The sequence below is a fragment of the Ruditapes philippinarum genome, unplaced genomic scaffold (assembly GCF_026571515.1).
Source record: "Ruditapes philippinarum isolate M1 unplaced genomic scaffold, ASM2657151v2 ctg473_1_1_1_1, whole genome shotgun sequence".
NCBI lineage: Eukaryota > Metazoa > Mollusca > Bivalvia > Venerida > Veneridae > Ruditapes > Ruditapes philippinarum.
Genome location: NW_026864528.1, coordinates 58,131 through 72,315, shown reverse-complemented (window position 1 = coordinate 72,315; position 14,185 = coordinate 58,131). Strand labels below are relative to the sequence as shown.

The following is a 14,185-nucleotide window of genomic DNA, read 5'->3' as shown; positions in this document are numbered from 1 at the left end:
CTGTCACTGTGACATATAGTAATTGAAAAAAATCAAGCTTGAGTAAGCTGGTAGCATGTTTGAAGAGAATGGTTAACTAAGTTCATACTAGAATGAACTATGATAGAAAATCCAGTCCAATAAGTTCTCTTTGTGATTGAAGAAACGGTTAACAAAGTTGATAGTGCGATTGATAAACCAGTCCAATAAGTTCATAAAGTGATTGAAAACTGGTTAACTAACTTCCTAGAGTAAAGTGTTAAATCTGTGTTTAAAACACACTGGAGAGAAAATGCAAAGGATTCTTTTCAGTGTGTACCATGTCATTCTTAGACCAACTAAAACTGAAATATGACTAACATTTGTGATCAAAAACCTATAAATTGGTGTTTAAAACCAAATATTGGATGAAGAGTTGTCTTTCTTAAATTAGGAGATAAACAATGAACAATCAGTTGAATGGTGTTTGGTGCTTACTATTCTAAAATATTGAAATGACATTACTGTAAATATACACTAAATGAACTTAACATATCCACAGAGGTATTGCAGATGTCAAGCAAAATGTTGTTCATTTTTACACAACTGACTAAAATGAAAATGAATACTATAATTGGAAACAAATGATAAAAAATGTGATGTCATAATATGTTCTTGTTTTTACTGTAATTCCCAGCAAATTTAAAATTCTCACATGTCACCTTTTATTTTTGGGTCCAAGCTGATTAGTTAAAGAGAATCAACTTTATCAACGAGACAATTCTGTCTCTCTTTTTTTTCCGCCGCCATACTTTCCATATATCAAAGATTTAAATGTGAAATATTGCTCAAATTTCTTATAATAGAGGACTTCAGTTTCCAACCAACACATTTGTTATTATGTGGAGGCGGGGGCGTTCCAGTATGCAGGCGGTAGTGTCTGCGTTTGTAGCGTCGTCAGTGTTGTGTCGTCTGCTTACATCACTGTCGTCTGCTTACCTTGATTTAATGTTTATATATAATGATTGATTTCATGAATTTGCAACAGTTTTGGGGTAATCACCTACTTTTTCTCATAGTAATTACGCCATTGTATATATTTTTCCCCATGTGTTTGTCAGCTCATGGTTCAATAATCTTTAAAGCTACAACCATAATTAATATGCCATCAATATTATTACACAGTCTGTCACAATGCCTCAGACCTAATTACCTATTTGCACATATTTTTAATAATGAGCTTTTTTGAACAGGACTATTTTGTGGGAACGAAGCACAATTAAATCAAGCAATAATATTGAATTTGCAATCAGGGATGCAGACATAAATCGTGCACAAATTGTTTGCGAGCACAGCGGTTTAGTTAGAAGGTTATTTTTTGTACAATTATCCAAGAGTCCTGATTTCTGTAGATAACGGTGATGCACGTATAATTAAGATGGATGCAATAGATCGTAAAAAATGGCTAGGTAATTGGCCCATTAATCTTCAAAAATGGTAAATGTTACAGTTTGAACATTGGCCATATAGCTGAACCAGCTTGTGCTTCCTTTGCAATGTAATTATTAAAATTTGTACAGTTAGTGACTTTGTATGGATGTCAAAATACCACTTTGTTTACATTTTGCTGCATTTATAAAAAATGTGCATCTTTTGCTTAGGGGTTTCCTTTAATGGTTGAGGAAATGTTTAAAGATATACTATGCTCAAATTTGTTATGCGTCATTGTAAGAGGCGACTAAATGAATTCACATCTCTTAGCTCCAGCAGGTGAGATGGTTTTGATCCCTGGTGTTGCTTTGAAGTTTGTATTCCTGTTTTGGCGCCATATGACCTATATTGTGAGAACCAAACAAACTTATCAAAAATGTTTTCACATTTGACACTATTTACTTTAGGTGATAGGTATATGAAATATTTAATATGCGTAATTACAACATTATAAAACGCATGCTTTCCCTTTCTACAGAAAGACAAAAAAGTACATGTACTTATTCATTGGCCTTTATGTGCCTTTAATTTGCTAGCTGTTTCTTTTGCATGCAGTCTAAAGCCTTGAATATTTCAAATCCCTTCATTTTAAGGACCCCCATAGCTGATTGGTGTGGCTCACTGATTTCAAAGCATCAGATCTTATATATACTGGTTCGAACCCTGCCAGGGACATCGAATGATTTCATGTAGGCGGCGAAAGTTTTATCAGATTTACTCGCGTCTGTTGCCGACCCATTACCGAAACAATGCACGGAGTGGCATTTGAGATGTTCCTCCACTGGTTAGGCCAGATATGTTTTCGGATACATGTATATAAAAAGATTTGTGTATCTATAAAATATTTGTATTATGAATTAACCGTATTATGAATTTACCCTAAAAATACGTACATTATATGACTTTTCATATTGTTGGTCAAGTCCAAGTAAATTCTGGCTAAAAATTATGTACAAAATGTAACACATGGCGACTGGCTTTTTCACCTTGTTGGCCATTTGTATCAAGTCCAAGTTTATTCTGGCTTTAGTATGAATGGATAACTCAAGGACTTTACATGATACCACTGTCTTGCGCTTAACACGGTTTATGTTCCTTTAAGAACCCGTCATTATTTGTTGCAGCAATGCAAGCTCATTTTGGCTCAGACATTTTCTACTCACCTTGGCAAATTTAAAATTTGCATCAGTCAGTTGTCCTTATGTCGTCCATAACTGGGTTGTTAAACACTGTTCTGGTGACGTTTTATTAGGTCTTCACCAATTTGAATGTTTGACTTACTGAAACTAGGCTGAACATGGGTAAACTTGGACCAAAAGTTACGTCACCTTATCAAATCAAATAATAAAAAAGAAAAACTTTTGAAAAAAACTTGAAACATTTGAAAGAAAACAACAACCCCCATTTTATACAATTATCGATATAACTTGTTTCTTTGTTATACCGGTTGTACACGGCCGGTTCTCCGGCACGTACATAACACAACAATAATTTAAAAATGATGTATGTCCGATTTCTTTCCTCCTTTTGTTTGCGTTGTGCGATTTTCAGTATCATGTTTTCGTATAATTTGAAATACTTGTACTTCAGCGTTATTCATGCACGTGTCTCGTCAGCGTTATATAAGTACGTGTCTCTATTATTATTTCTCTGTATTTCTCATTTGTTCTGCGTATTATACATGAACGGGTTTCTTTGTTGATATTTTTGCCTCTATGTTCTTCCGTGTGACGCACGCACATATTTCTGCTCTGTTATTTCAGTAGTTGAAAAATAGGGTAAAGTATGTGTTTTGAAAGATATATTATTTCCTTGTTTAGCATCTAGCGTTGAATTCTTTACAGACATTACAACTGTTTGATTATATATAACATTCTTAGGTCCTTGAATTCAGAATTCTTTAACACAAAGAGTTCAAAATTACTGAAACACCTATTTTTATCACATGCATTTGTGTTCTTAAAATACATTGAGTCATTTCTATTGTAATTGTGCAGTATGTCAAACAGATGGTCTAGATTTTTCAGATTTTATTTTATACTCACAACAGTAGACGCTATGTGTTAAAATAAGGCATTAATGGTAGTTGCAAAAATGTTACCGAGTTCTTCGTCCCAGGGTTACTCCTCCGGGATCTACAAATGGTTCCAAAACTAATAGTGTTAATTAGGATTGAATACTTAATTAAACCGGTGCCAGGGAGGCGTAACAGATGATACATTTACCGTTATTACTCTTTTTTTGCAAAGTCATGTAAGTACTCGCAGCAGCAGCTGTGTGGCAGCTGTAAAAAGTTGTCCTGTACTTCATCTTAGTGCACGTGCTATTACATCTTTCTAGCTCTTTGACCCTCGAAGTCTTTGATGCCAGTACTTTTAGTGTAAAGGATTGAAACCGATACTGGGGGTGGGGGTGGAGCGGGCCTGAGAGATGACGAATTTTCCATCAACTTTCGTGCAGAGATTTGATAAAACTGAGTCTGAGATTTTCATTTTTTCAATGCACCGTGCGTTCCCACTTGCACAACATTCTTGTCCGGACTGTAACTTTGTCATGCATTGAAGGATTTTAAAATAACTCAGCACAAATGTTTCCACATCATAATGATGTGTCTTGTCTAAAATCCATGTCCTTATCTCAAAGGTCAAGGTCACACTGACAGTTTGAAATGTTCAAATTCTCACAATTAGAGTGCACGCATTCGTGTCCGGACTGTTACCTTGTCATGCATTGAAGGATTTTTAAATAACCCAGCATATATGTCTTCCACATTAAGATGACGTGTCGCCTCCAAAACCCATGTCCCTACCTCCAAGGTCAAGGTCACATTTGTAGTTTGAAGGTACTCACAAAAAGAGTTTGAAGGTGCACATTCGTATCCGGACACTATAATTTTGTTATGCATTGAAGGATTTTTAAAATGCATGTTTGTATTTTGAAGGAACATACATTGGATGGTCCAGTGTTGGAAGTCTCAAGGTCAAGGTCACTTGTGCTTACAACATAATTTTAAAAACTTTTTCTTATACTGCCTTTGTGCGTTTTTTTTTACCAATGCCTCATATTTAGAATTAGCCAAGGTCTTGCATTTACATTTACATGTATTTGAAAAAAGTTGGTAAGTTGAATATTTGTCAACATCCTCACATAGCAATGACATGCCAACTTATATTTGTCACAGCAACAAAACACCATAGTCAACTCATATGACTATGTTTACATTTTTTCCATAACTGAGTGAATGGTTAAACCTCTTGAATTGTTTATGCTTTTCTTGATCGGTATGTTTAAGCCAATCCAATTATGGTACCGGATGATATGATGGTGGAAATTTCCATATTGGAAAGGCAGACGCAACTTTTCAGCTATTTTCGTCAATCTTCGGATAATGAAACAACCGGAACAACTCGGTTGTTATGAATAATATGATTAATATCCGAAGTTTGACGGAAATTAAGGGAATTGATAAAGATATTGAATAATCGCAGAGGTATTATTGATGTATAGGTTACAAGGTTAGCTTTTAAAAAAGCTAGTAGCGACTCGCTTCGTAATTTCTTTCCAGGGGCGTGTTTAAATGTAAAAATGACAGTTCTGTTAGCTGAAAAGACTTCAGCGAACATCAAAATAAAAGTGACATATAAAGTTAAGGAAGCCAGTTCTCTCAGTTTAACAAAGAGGAATATGAGTATATATGAAGATGTAAACAGATAGAATGAAGTCCCTATGTCTATGCACATTTACTATATGGCCTGTTGACCTTGACCAGAAAAAAAATAGATAAGTAGAATTCATAAAAATGTCTCTTTATACGAAGTTAAGTTGTAATATGTTATTTAGTATTGGAATAAGTGACAGATACAAGTCCTAAAGTAAACACAAGTTGTCTATCAATTCAGCCAGAAAAGCCGGGATCCTATTAAAAAAATAGGATCCCGGAAATTGACCAGTTCAAGAATATAGTTTTCAGAAAAGCCGGGATCATATTAAAAAATTAAGAGATCCAAGGAATTGGACAGTTCAGGAATATTGTTTTCAGAAAAGCTGAGATCGTATATAGGGATCCCGGGATATGACCAATTCAAGAATATAGTCTTTGATTTTTCCAATTAATTAGGCATATAATTATAAGTATTGTGATTTTGTTAATAAATAGCTCTAAATATATCTATATCCTAAGTTAAATCAATTTAACTTTCATTACATACAATAAAAAAACTTAACGTTTAATGGCCTTTCATTACGACAATAATCAACACAAATATAGTTTATTAGTTTTTACCCTTATTATCTTATACGATCCCGGATCCCGGGATCGGCCAGTAAATACATACACTAAATACCGGAAAGGATAAAATGACCGGAAAAAAGGAAAAAGAAAAAAATGCACAGAACCAGATGTCGTTTATGTTAATTAACCAAACGAAAACTTACTACAGAGTAAACAGGACTGGTGAAATCGCTAAATCAAAAGTCAGTGTAAATATGATTTACTGAAAAGAATCCATGAAAACAAACATTTTAATCATCAATATATCTTTGCGCTCAAAACAATACTTGCTGCTTTTTAAAAATGGCGTGAAAATTGAAGGTTTTTTGACGCTATATAAGATCAAATTTGATTGGCTAAATAATTTTGGATCCTAGCCCTGATAGATAAATTTTGTAGAAAGCTGGAAGCTAAGCTTCGATTAAATTTTTGGATTGATTCGGAGTTTTAGGTTGTTTCTCAGTAAAATCCTATCGTAATACCGGCTCGCCGTGGCGAGCCGGCACAAGAAAAGAAGCAATTTTTTAAATGCATATTTTATTGCTCAAGATACAGCATTGAAAATAAATATATTTACTATGTACAAATAAAATATCATGAAAACTTGACATATTTCTCTTCGAGATGGATACGGATTTTCTGAGAACGTTTTAACAATGTTTGAAATAAAGTAGAGGGTACAATTAAAATTAAAAAATAAGAATAAATTATGATAAATCGACTTTAGAAGTCTACATTTAGCACTTTTTTTTAAATTCCTCTTTAAAGCACATTAATTATGCCTCAGAAACGAAAGGATATTTACTTCTTAAGAAAGGTCAAACATGAGTTTTTATAACATTTAAATAGTGATTTCAGAGCATGTTAAATGCTGTAACCTGAAGAATGTAGAGCTTAATATGAAATAATAAAGTCATAAAAGGTAGCAAAATGTAAATAAAGTAGTATTTTGACTTTAATACAAAATGCTTAATCAACAAATTTGTACTAATTGCTAAAAAGCAACAGAAGAAAAGGACAGTTCATGTAACTGGCCAATGAGTGATGTTTTGGAAACTATAAAAAGAAAAACAAAAAGAAAAAGATTTGAGAAATAAAAATAAAAGCATTTCTGGGGCACAATGGGCCTTTAACAACTTTTGCGGTTTTATTTTCACTTGTCTCAGACATTGCTACAAATTATTTTTGATTTATTTCACGGAGACAATATCCGTTTTGAAATATGAATGCGTACGTTTGTGTGCAATTGATTTATTAACCGAAAAGCATGATAGCAAAAATAAAATGCATGTACGATACAGAAAAATAAAAACAAAACAATATAACTTGTTTTTTCTTTCGTTTTTTATAAATGATAAATGAGATTTCGCATTAATGGAGAAATAACGAGAAGTTACGAGATATGGTAATAATATCCATATTTCTTTTACGCTGGTATTATTATGCCTCTTTAATTCGAATAAAACTAAACTTTAAAATGTCAGCCGTTTAGACAATTTATCAAAATATTTTTAAAAATTAAAATAATAATCACGATTTTGATGTCTCGTTAAAATCCGGTGATGTAATTCCAAAAAACCTCGCGCATGTTATTTTGTTTGTGGTAAATTCAAACTTTCATAAACACTGCTTTAAAATGAGCAAAAAGTGAAAAATTACGTTTGCTTAATTCAAAAATGATGTATTGGTAATGAAGTAAAAAAATCTCTTTAGCTTTAATTCAACTGGCCATCAATCAATGTAGCTGCATGGACTACTTTTTGTTTACGTTTGTGTCACGTGATCAAGTTTGTACTTAATATTTTGATCCAGATAGGTCACAATAATCTCTAGACAGGATGTTGTTTTTTAGCATTAACATTAAATTTTATGAACATAATAATTATGTAATGAATTATATTTAAATGTTTATCTAATGTATGCATATTAAACACTCACGAAAACGGAGTATTTCTGATTTCGTCTGATATTTTGTTCACTAGATATTTTACGAAAATTAAAAAGATAGCTCCTTTCGGATTTGCATTTTTTGACAGAGACAGTCGGGAAAAAAATATTTCATTTTAAATATATTTATATATGCACAGACTGTAGGTCGTACGGTGATGGTAAAAATGCGGGAAAATCTCATTTGTGTCAAAGTCATATCAAAGTGTCACGCCTTTTCACGTGTTTACCAAGGTGGAAAACATAAATGATACCTTATCTTTATGAAAATAACAGTTAATGTCTTGATAAATGGCACGACTTTTGTCTTGTTCTGTATTTTCAAGGCAACTCAAACTTAACCATGTAAGATTAGTAGCTATTGTAAAGGAATTCGAAACTAGGGCTATATTTAACAATTTTATGGGAATTCGAAACTGAGGCTATGTACAATTTGCAGTCTAACTCTTTCATATCACAGTTATGTAAAACTAAAATCTTTTGTCCATAGGTCTGAAATGAAACCATTAAATCTGTGTCTGTAATTTATATGTTGAAGAGCCTTTTGCGTAGAAACAGAAGCCATTCCAAATAAATTCTCAGATTACGTGTTCTGCACGCGGTTCCTCCCATAACATGCGCGCGCAAGGCCGGATATAGACAGTTTAGTTCGAAATCGGACTGCGTGATTTTACTCCTGACAGCGTCTAACGGGGAATTGCTTACATTTTCAACTTTAGCGAAATGTTGAACCAGAAGAGTGACTAACCCGGGACTGAGTGTTGGTCCTGGAATCAAGAAAGCTGGACAAGTCTGCTCGGAATTGATAACATTTTGGTTTGGCGAGAAGAAGTCCGGAACTATGAATGCGCATTCCTGTTTGCTATCAGCCCTCTGTTGGGCGGCAGAGGCGGCAGTCGCTGCTGGTCTCATACTGTTTAGCAGACGGTCGTTTACTGTATTTTTCAATGCACTAACTTTCGGTTGTGTGTCTTGAACGGGTGCAGAAGCGAAGACCGCCTCTTGCCTTTTTACGACATTAGCTGGTTTAATCTGCCCTAACCTCACTTCTTGTGCTCGGGAAGGTCTCCCGACAGGAACTGGTACAATTCGTGTTTCCGGTTTGACTGGGATGCCACTATTACCACGGGTTTTAGCTTCCAACGTCGGCAGACGAGCGTTTGAGGGGCGATCGTTTGTAGCTTGGATTGGCACGTCAGACAGTGGTAACCGGATGTTCCTATTTTGCATGAATGGAACAGGGCTATTGCGTGGGGCTGAGAAGAATGGATCACTATTTAGTGCTTTTCGTAAAGCATCTTTACCTAATCCTGAAAAGGAAAGACGAAATTATAGATACTAGTACTAGTGTGAGAATCAGTAGTGAAACTAACAATAAATGCCCAATAGGACGTCGCTCTGATTTATTTTTACGTCATAATGAATAGTGAACAATTCCATAATCACAGTATGACAACTACACGAGTTATTTGAAATAATATTAAATTAGATATGATTTTTAAGAATAGCAATTTTTGAAAAAGAAATACATGTATGTATAACTGTAATCTAATTCTTTTCTGCTTAGCTTAACATGAAATATGATTTTTTTATTTTGCTTTTTATTCCATTCTACACATCTTACAGTATCGTTTTCATGTTACATGTATATTCTTTTTGAGTAAGATCTTGCCACCAATCCCTACTGGCAGATAACATCACATGACCCCGTGGGCAGGACTAACCTACATTAATAGCTTGGAAATGGATGGCGACTGACTCGCATAATGTTTTAAGCAGTGATCCAGTGGTAGGACACGCTCTCCGAAATCGAGATTACTTGGGTAGCAACTTTCGGCTTTTCTGTGAGTCTACTCTTCGGATATGATTAATAGCCGGGGATATATATTGTATGGTTGATATATTTCTGCAAATTTTGATACCAAATTTCTCACTGTTTTTCTCGTGTATGTATTTATACCAAATTTTCAAGTAATCAAGCACGAGTCCAACTAAGTTTACTACGCGATGAGATATTGTGCTGTTTTGTTTATGGACAATATCTCCCCTTGCGAGATTGTGGCCAAGAACAAACATATCATTTTGTCTAATCAAGCGCACACTTTCTTTTCCACATGAGTTATATATACATGTACATGTTTATTATTAAGGAAATAATGAATATTAACTTACGTGCATATGTTGCTCCTACAAACAGTGACATACATAGGACAACCAGTTTTGCCTTCATCTTGAATTCTAGAAAAAAAGAGAGCAAAATAATATAGTTAGAATAAAACAATCGGAACATCCTCGGCTATTAATCATATCCGAAGACTCACAGAAAAGGCCGAAAGTGATAGTCCTTCAATCGAAACATCTCGGCTAGATATATTATTCATTATCCGAAATTGACGGAAAGAACCGAGAAGTTGCGATTGATAGTCCTTTAGGAAAGGACCGAGAAGATGCGATTTTCAAATAAAATGAACAATCGCACTTTATCACAGGCTAAAGATGTGTCAAAATCTGTTGTTTTAACTTTCGGTATAATTTATCATGTGTACGCCAATTTGTCGTTTGATGATACATGTGGCGATAAATCAACAAAAACAACATGTCATCTTTGCTTTTCTTTTTGCAGAAAACCACATTTCTTCACTGCATGTATATACAATGTATGTTCAATTTAAATTAATGATCAACATTATTTTTTGTCCAATCACATTTTAGTATTTTTCAAATTTCTGCTGTTGTTCGAAACTTTGTAACCAAAATGCCTTAAAGTTTCATTTTATGTCTGGTCTTTAATTTTATTTTATCTATTTGTACATAAGACAAGTTTGTAACTGTCACGAAAAAAACTGATTTTTATAACGTAAGTGTTAAACATAAGACTGTATAAGAGACAACTTTCTTAAACGAATTCTGAAAGTCAGAAAATTCTGAAGAGAAAGTTAACATAGATGATAAAAAAGTGCGAAAACTAAAAAACTTTAGAAAAATAATACGAATTTACGTAAATCCAGAACCTTCTCTTATCATTAAAGTATGTACTAGTATGTAAAGAACAAAATTACATTGTTTTGTAAATTTTAATTTTTACAAATGTAAGAGGTTTAATTAAGAGGTATTATGCGAAACATTTGATCTAAAATTATTTTAAGATCGCCACATACATGTTTTATATCTGTATAGAATAATGATGAAATAACCGAGTTTAAGTTGACCAATGGTGAAGCAGAGGTATTTTAAGGTAAGGTTACGTTAAAAACGCTAATGACGTTAATAAATTCTTGTGTTGGAGTTTGCGGTCACCGTGTCAGTTGTATTAAATTCGTCATTGAAGGAAATGATAATCGATCAATCATTGTATGATCACGAAATCAGATTACCACCCCCAGTACTGCCAACTATCTTATGTGCTTCACGCGCGATAAAATCACTTTAAAATTAATCAACATTTTCTCAGTGATTTAAGTTTTTTTTTCTTCAAAAAACTAGATATAGCTATATATACTTTAAAGGAATTCCACTGAGGTTCGAAAAGCATAAAATAACAATAAATTTTGAATTTCTAGATAGATCAACTAGGGCACTTTAAACGGAAAGAAATGGAAAACATTGTAATGAAATGTACTTCAAATAAAACGGAAAAACGTATTATTGTGCTCATCCTTTTTCGACTTGAGCTAAAAGGGTTTATATGATTTTCAGTCTTAGACAATTTTTCATTATTAAAATAATCATGTTGTAAAAAAAAGGTTTTAGCCAATGATCTGAAATTTTGCACAAAAGATATCGGCCCAGACCTACATCAAATTTTACATACATTTCGAAAGAAAATATTTCCAGTCCCATCATTTCAAAACACCTCAGTGGAGTCCCTTTAAAATATAATTCAATTATACACCTGTAATTTGTTTGTCATATTAACTGCATAATTTACGACCAAATAGAAATAAAATATGTATTGTACATACACTGTTAACAGATTTGTTGAACATTTGCACATAGTATTTTTTAAAACTTAGAAAAATGAAAAGCACCATGCATTTTTCTTTTCCATAAATTGATTGCTCTTGCAGACAACATGTTTTATCTAAATATTTTTTTTATTCTAAATTAACATTTCATTTAAGAAAGTGACCGCAACTATTAAGATGATGTTATATTTCGTAATAATTCAAACTTTACTTACCTTTTGCTAGTTTCCGTGAGCTTAATTATATAATAAAATTATAACAAATGTTTTATGTTTGTATGTCAGTCAGAGTTTGACTTGGTGTCCGTTGATACAGGTCGTTTTATAAACAACAAAATGCGAAAATTTAGTCCCGGGCGCAAAACAATTGTCATATCAGAAGTATGTGCGAAGTTGATTAATGTACGTGACGCCTTTTTCGTCCGGCGTTGAGGTAATTACCTAATTAACCAATCAGGTGCGTTTTTACTAAAACCATTCGACCAATGAAATCGCTTGACGCATCAATTACACTGCTGAAGTTTGTAATCAAACTATTTTTGGGTTAATTTTTCGTGATCTACTTAATGGTTGTTATTTATTTATCTTAAATTCTCATTGTGATTGAAGCATTTAAGATTTTGTTGTAAATATAGTTTTGTATGTACTAACAAGTTCAAGAAATAAAACATTTATAATCATGATGGCGGTACAAGAAACATCATAAAGGGATAGTCCGTAAGTATTTCCGTGGATGATGACAAGCATCTTTTTATTACACGCTGCAATAAAAATAAAATAATAAACAACGCTCTGATTTCATTTTTGAAAACCGCGCGCGTTCGTGCTTGTGTGTGCGTGTGTGGTTTTCGTGTTAATGTGAGTTCATCCTGCCTGTTGGTCTGGATACGGCATTTCTTTGAATCAAAATGGTAATTTTCTTTGCTAATATTAACAAAATATACTTTCTTTCTTTCATTTTTTTTTACTACGGCGATACTGTTCAGAAATAACTCTATTCTAGGAGAAACACACAGAACTACACGTGAGTTCGATTTTTAAAGTCTCATCCGTATTCTTTTATAATTTTTATAGTTTTTGCGGGCCAAGTGGGGAATCGGACTCAATAAGTTTATATTTGTAGTACCATCAGGCTGTTGCGCCCAGTCTGACGATGTTATCAAATAGATATGTCAGTATTTGTGTGAAAAAAATACTAAAGTAGTTTTAACTTCATGTTTATGAAACATATCTTTAAAAACAATGTGATAAAATGTGCGATTTTATACTCTGCATTAAAATGTTTTTTTAAATGGACATATTATGTTAAAATTGGCTTCATTTCTTTGTGTTAAAATGGGCTTCCCTTTTGTATTAAATAGGTTTCTTCAGTTACTTATTAATAATAAATTCTTAATATTACCTTTGCCTTTTGACTTCAAACCAGTTGCCTCTCACCGCTGTTGGCTTGACTCACGTCAGGAACTTAGGATTGTCTTCCTGTTAGACAACAACCCAGTTAGCTTACGAAACGTCGGCGGTTTTACGATGACTGAAATAATACACGGAGGGACACCCGAGGTCAGCCTCCAGTATTAAAAGCTGGAATGTCGCCATATGACCTTCAGTGTTGGTACAACTTAAACCCCAACAAAAACATCCAACACATTCTGGAATATCAGAGCTGGTTTCATTTTATACATATTTTATTTGAAATTTGCTGTTTATACAAAGGTCGAGGTTATAATACATGTAGTTTAAAGATTTAAAAACAAATCTAAATAAAATCAAAGAGAAATTTATTTTGAAAAATACCGAAATAACGTATAGCTAAATTTTAAGAATATTATCAGAATACAGGGGTAACAAGGTTCTGATTGCCAGGACCATAGACTATATTGTTGAATCATCTATTACTTTGTACCATGTATTAAAGGAACTCCACTGAGGTTTTGTTTTTAAGGAAGGAACTGGAAATAATTTTTTAAGATCTATAGTTCATTTGATGCAGGTCTAGACAATTAACTCGTGATCAAAATTTCAGACCATTCCGTTTTGTTTTTGTTTTTTTTTTCCTTCAGAATGTTTATACTAACTGTGAAAAATGACCCACAATTGAGAATTTAAATTTGGCTGAAAAAGCACAAAAATACGACCTTCCATATATTAATATATGGTTACTGATCAATAATTTTGGGAAAATATAAAGTTAATAGTTCGGTATTATTTACGTTGTAGTGCTTGGAAATGTAAACTTGTTTACAATGTACATCACATAAAGCCTTTAAATGTATGTTAACAGAAAGTGACACCTTGGTTTGAAGATTGTACAATCTAAAATACATCTATCATATTTATAATGAAAACATAAGTACGTACACTTTTTTATGCTAATTAAGACCCAAACGTATTTTGAATCTTATTATTATCATAATTATTATTATTATTATCATTATTTCTATTAATTATTAGTAAAGTTATGGTAATTCATTATTTTGTTGAGAAGACTAAATACCCCATTTTTGTTTACGTTTTGCTACTTCTATGACAAATTAATTCACATTTAACGCTATATT

At 33.0% G+C, this 14,185-nt stretch overlaps 1 protein-coding gene across 1 annotated transcript; it reads right to left on the bottom strand.

Annotated features, from left to right (window-relative positions):
• Nucleotides 1-6,265: 6,265 nt before the first annotated feature.
• On the bottom strand, nt 6,266-12,025 carry LOC132725949 (uncharacterized). The gene is made up of 3 exons (XM_060711170.1): nt 11,847-12,025; nt 9,839-9,904; nt 6,266-8,976 (listed from the first exon to the last, which is right to left on the bottom strand). The coding sequence occupies exons 2-3, from the start codon at nt 9,894-9,896 to the stop codon at nt 8,192-8,194; spliced, it is 843 nt and encodes a 280-aa protein (XP_060567153.1). The 5' UTR covers nt 9,897-9,904; nt 11,847-12,025; the 3' UTR covers nt 6,266-8,191.
• Between the last annotated feature and the right edge of the window lie 2,160 nt (nt 12,026-14,185).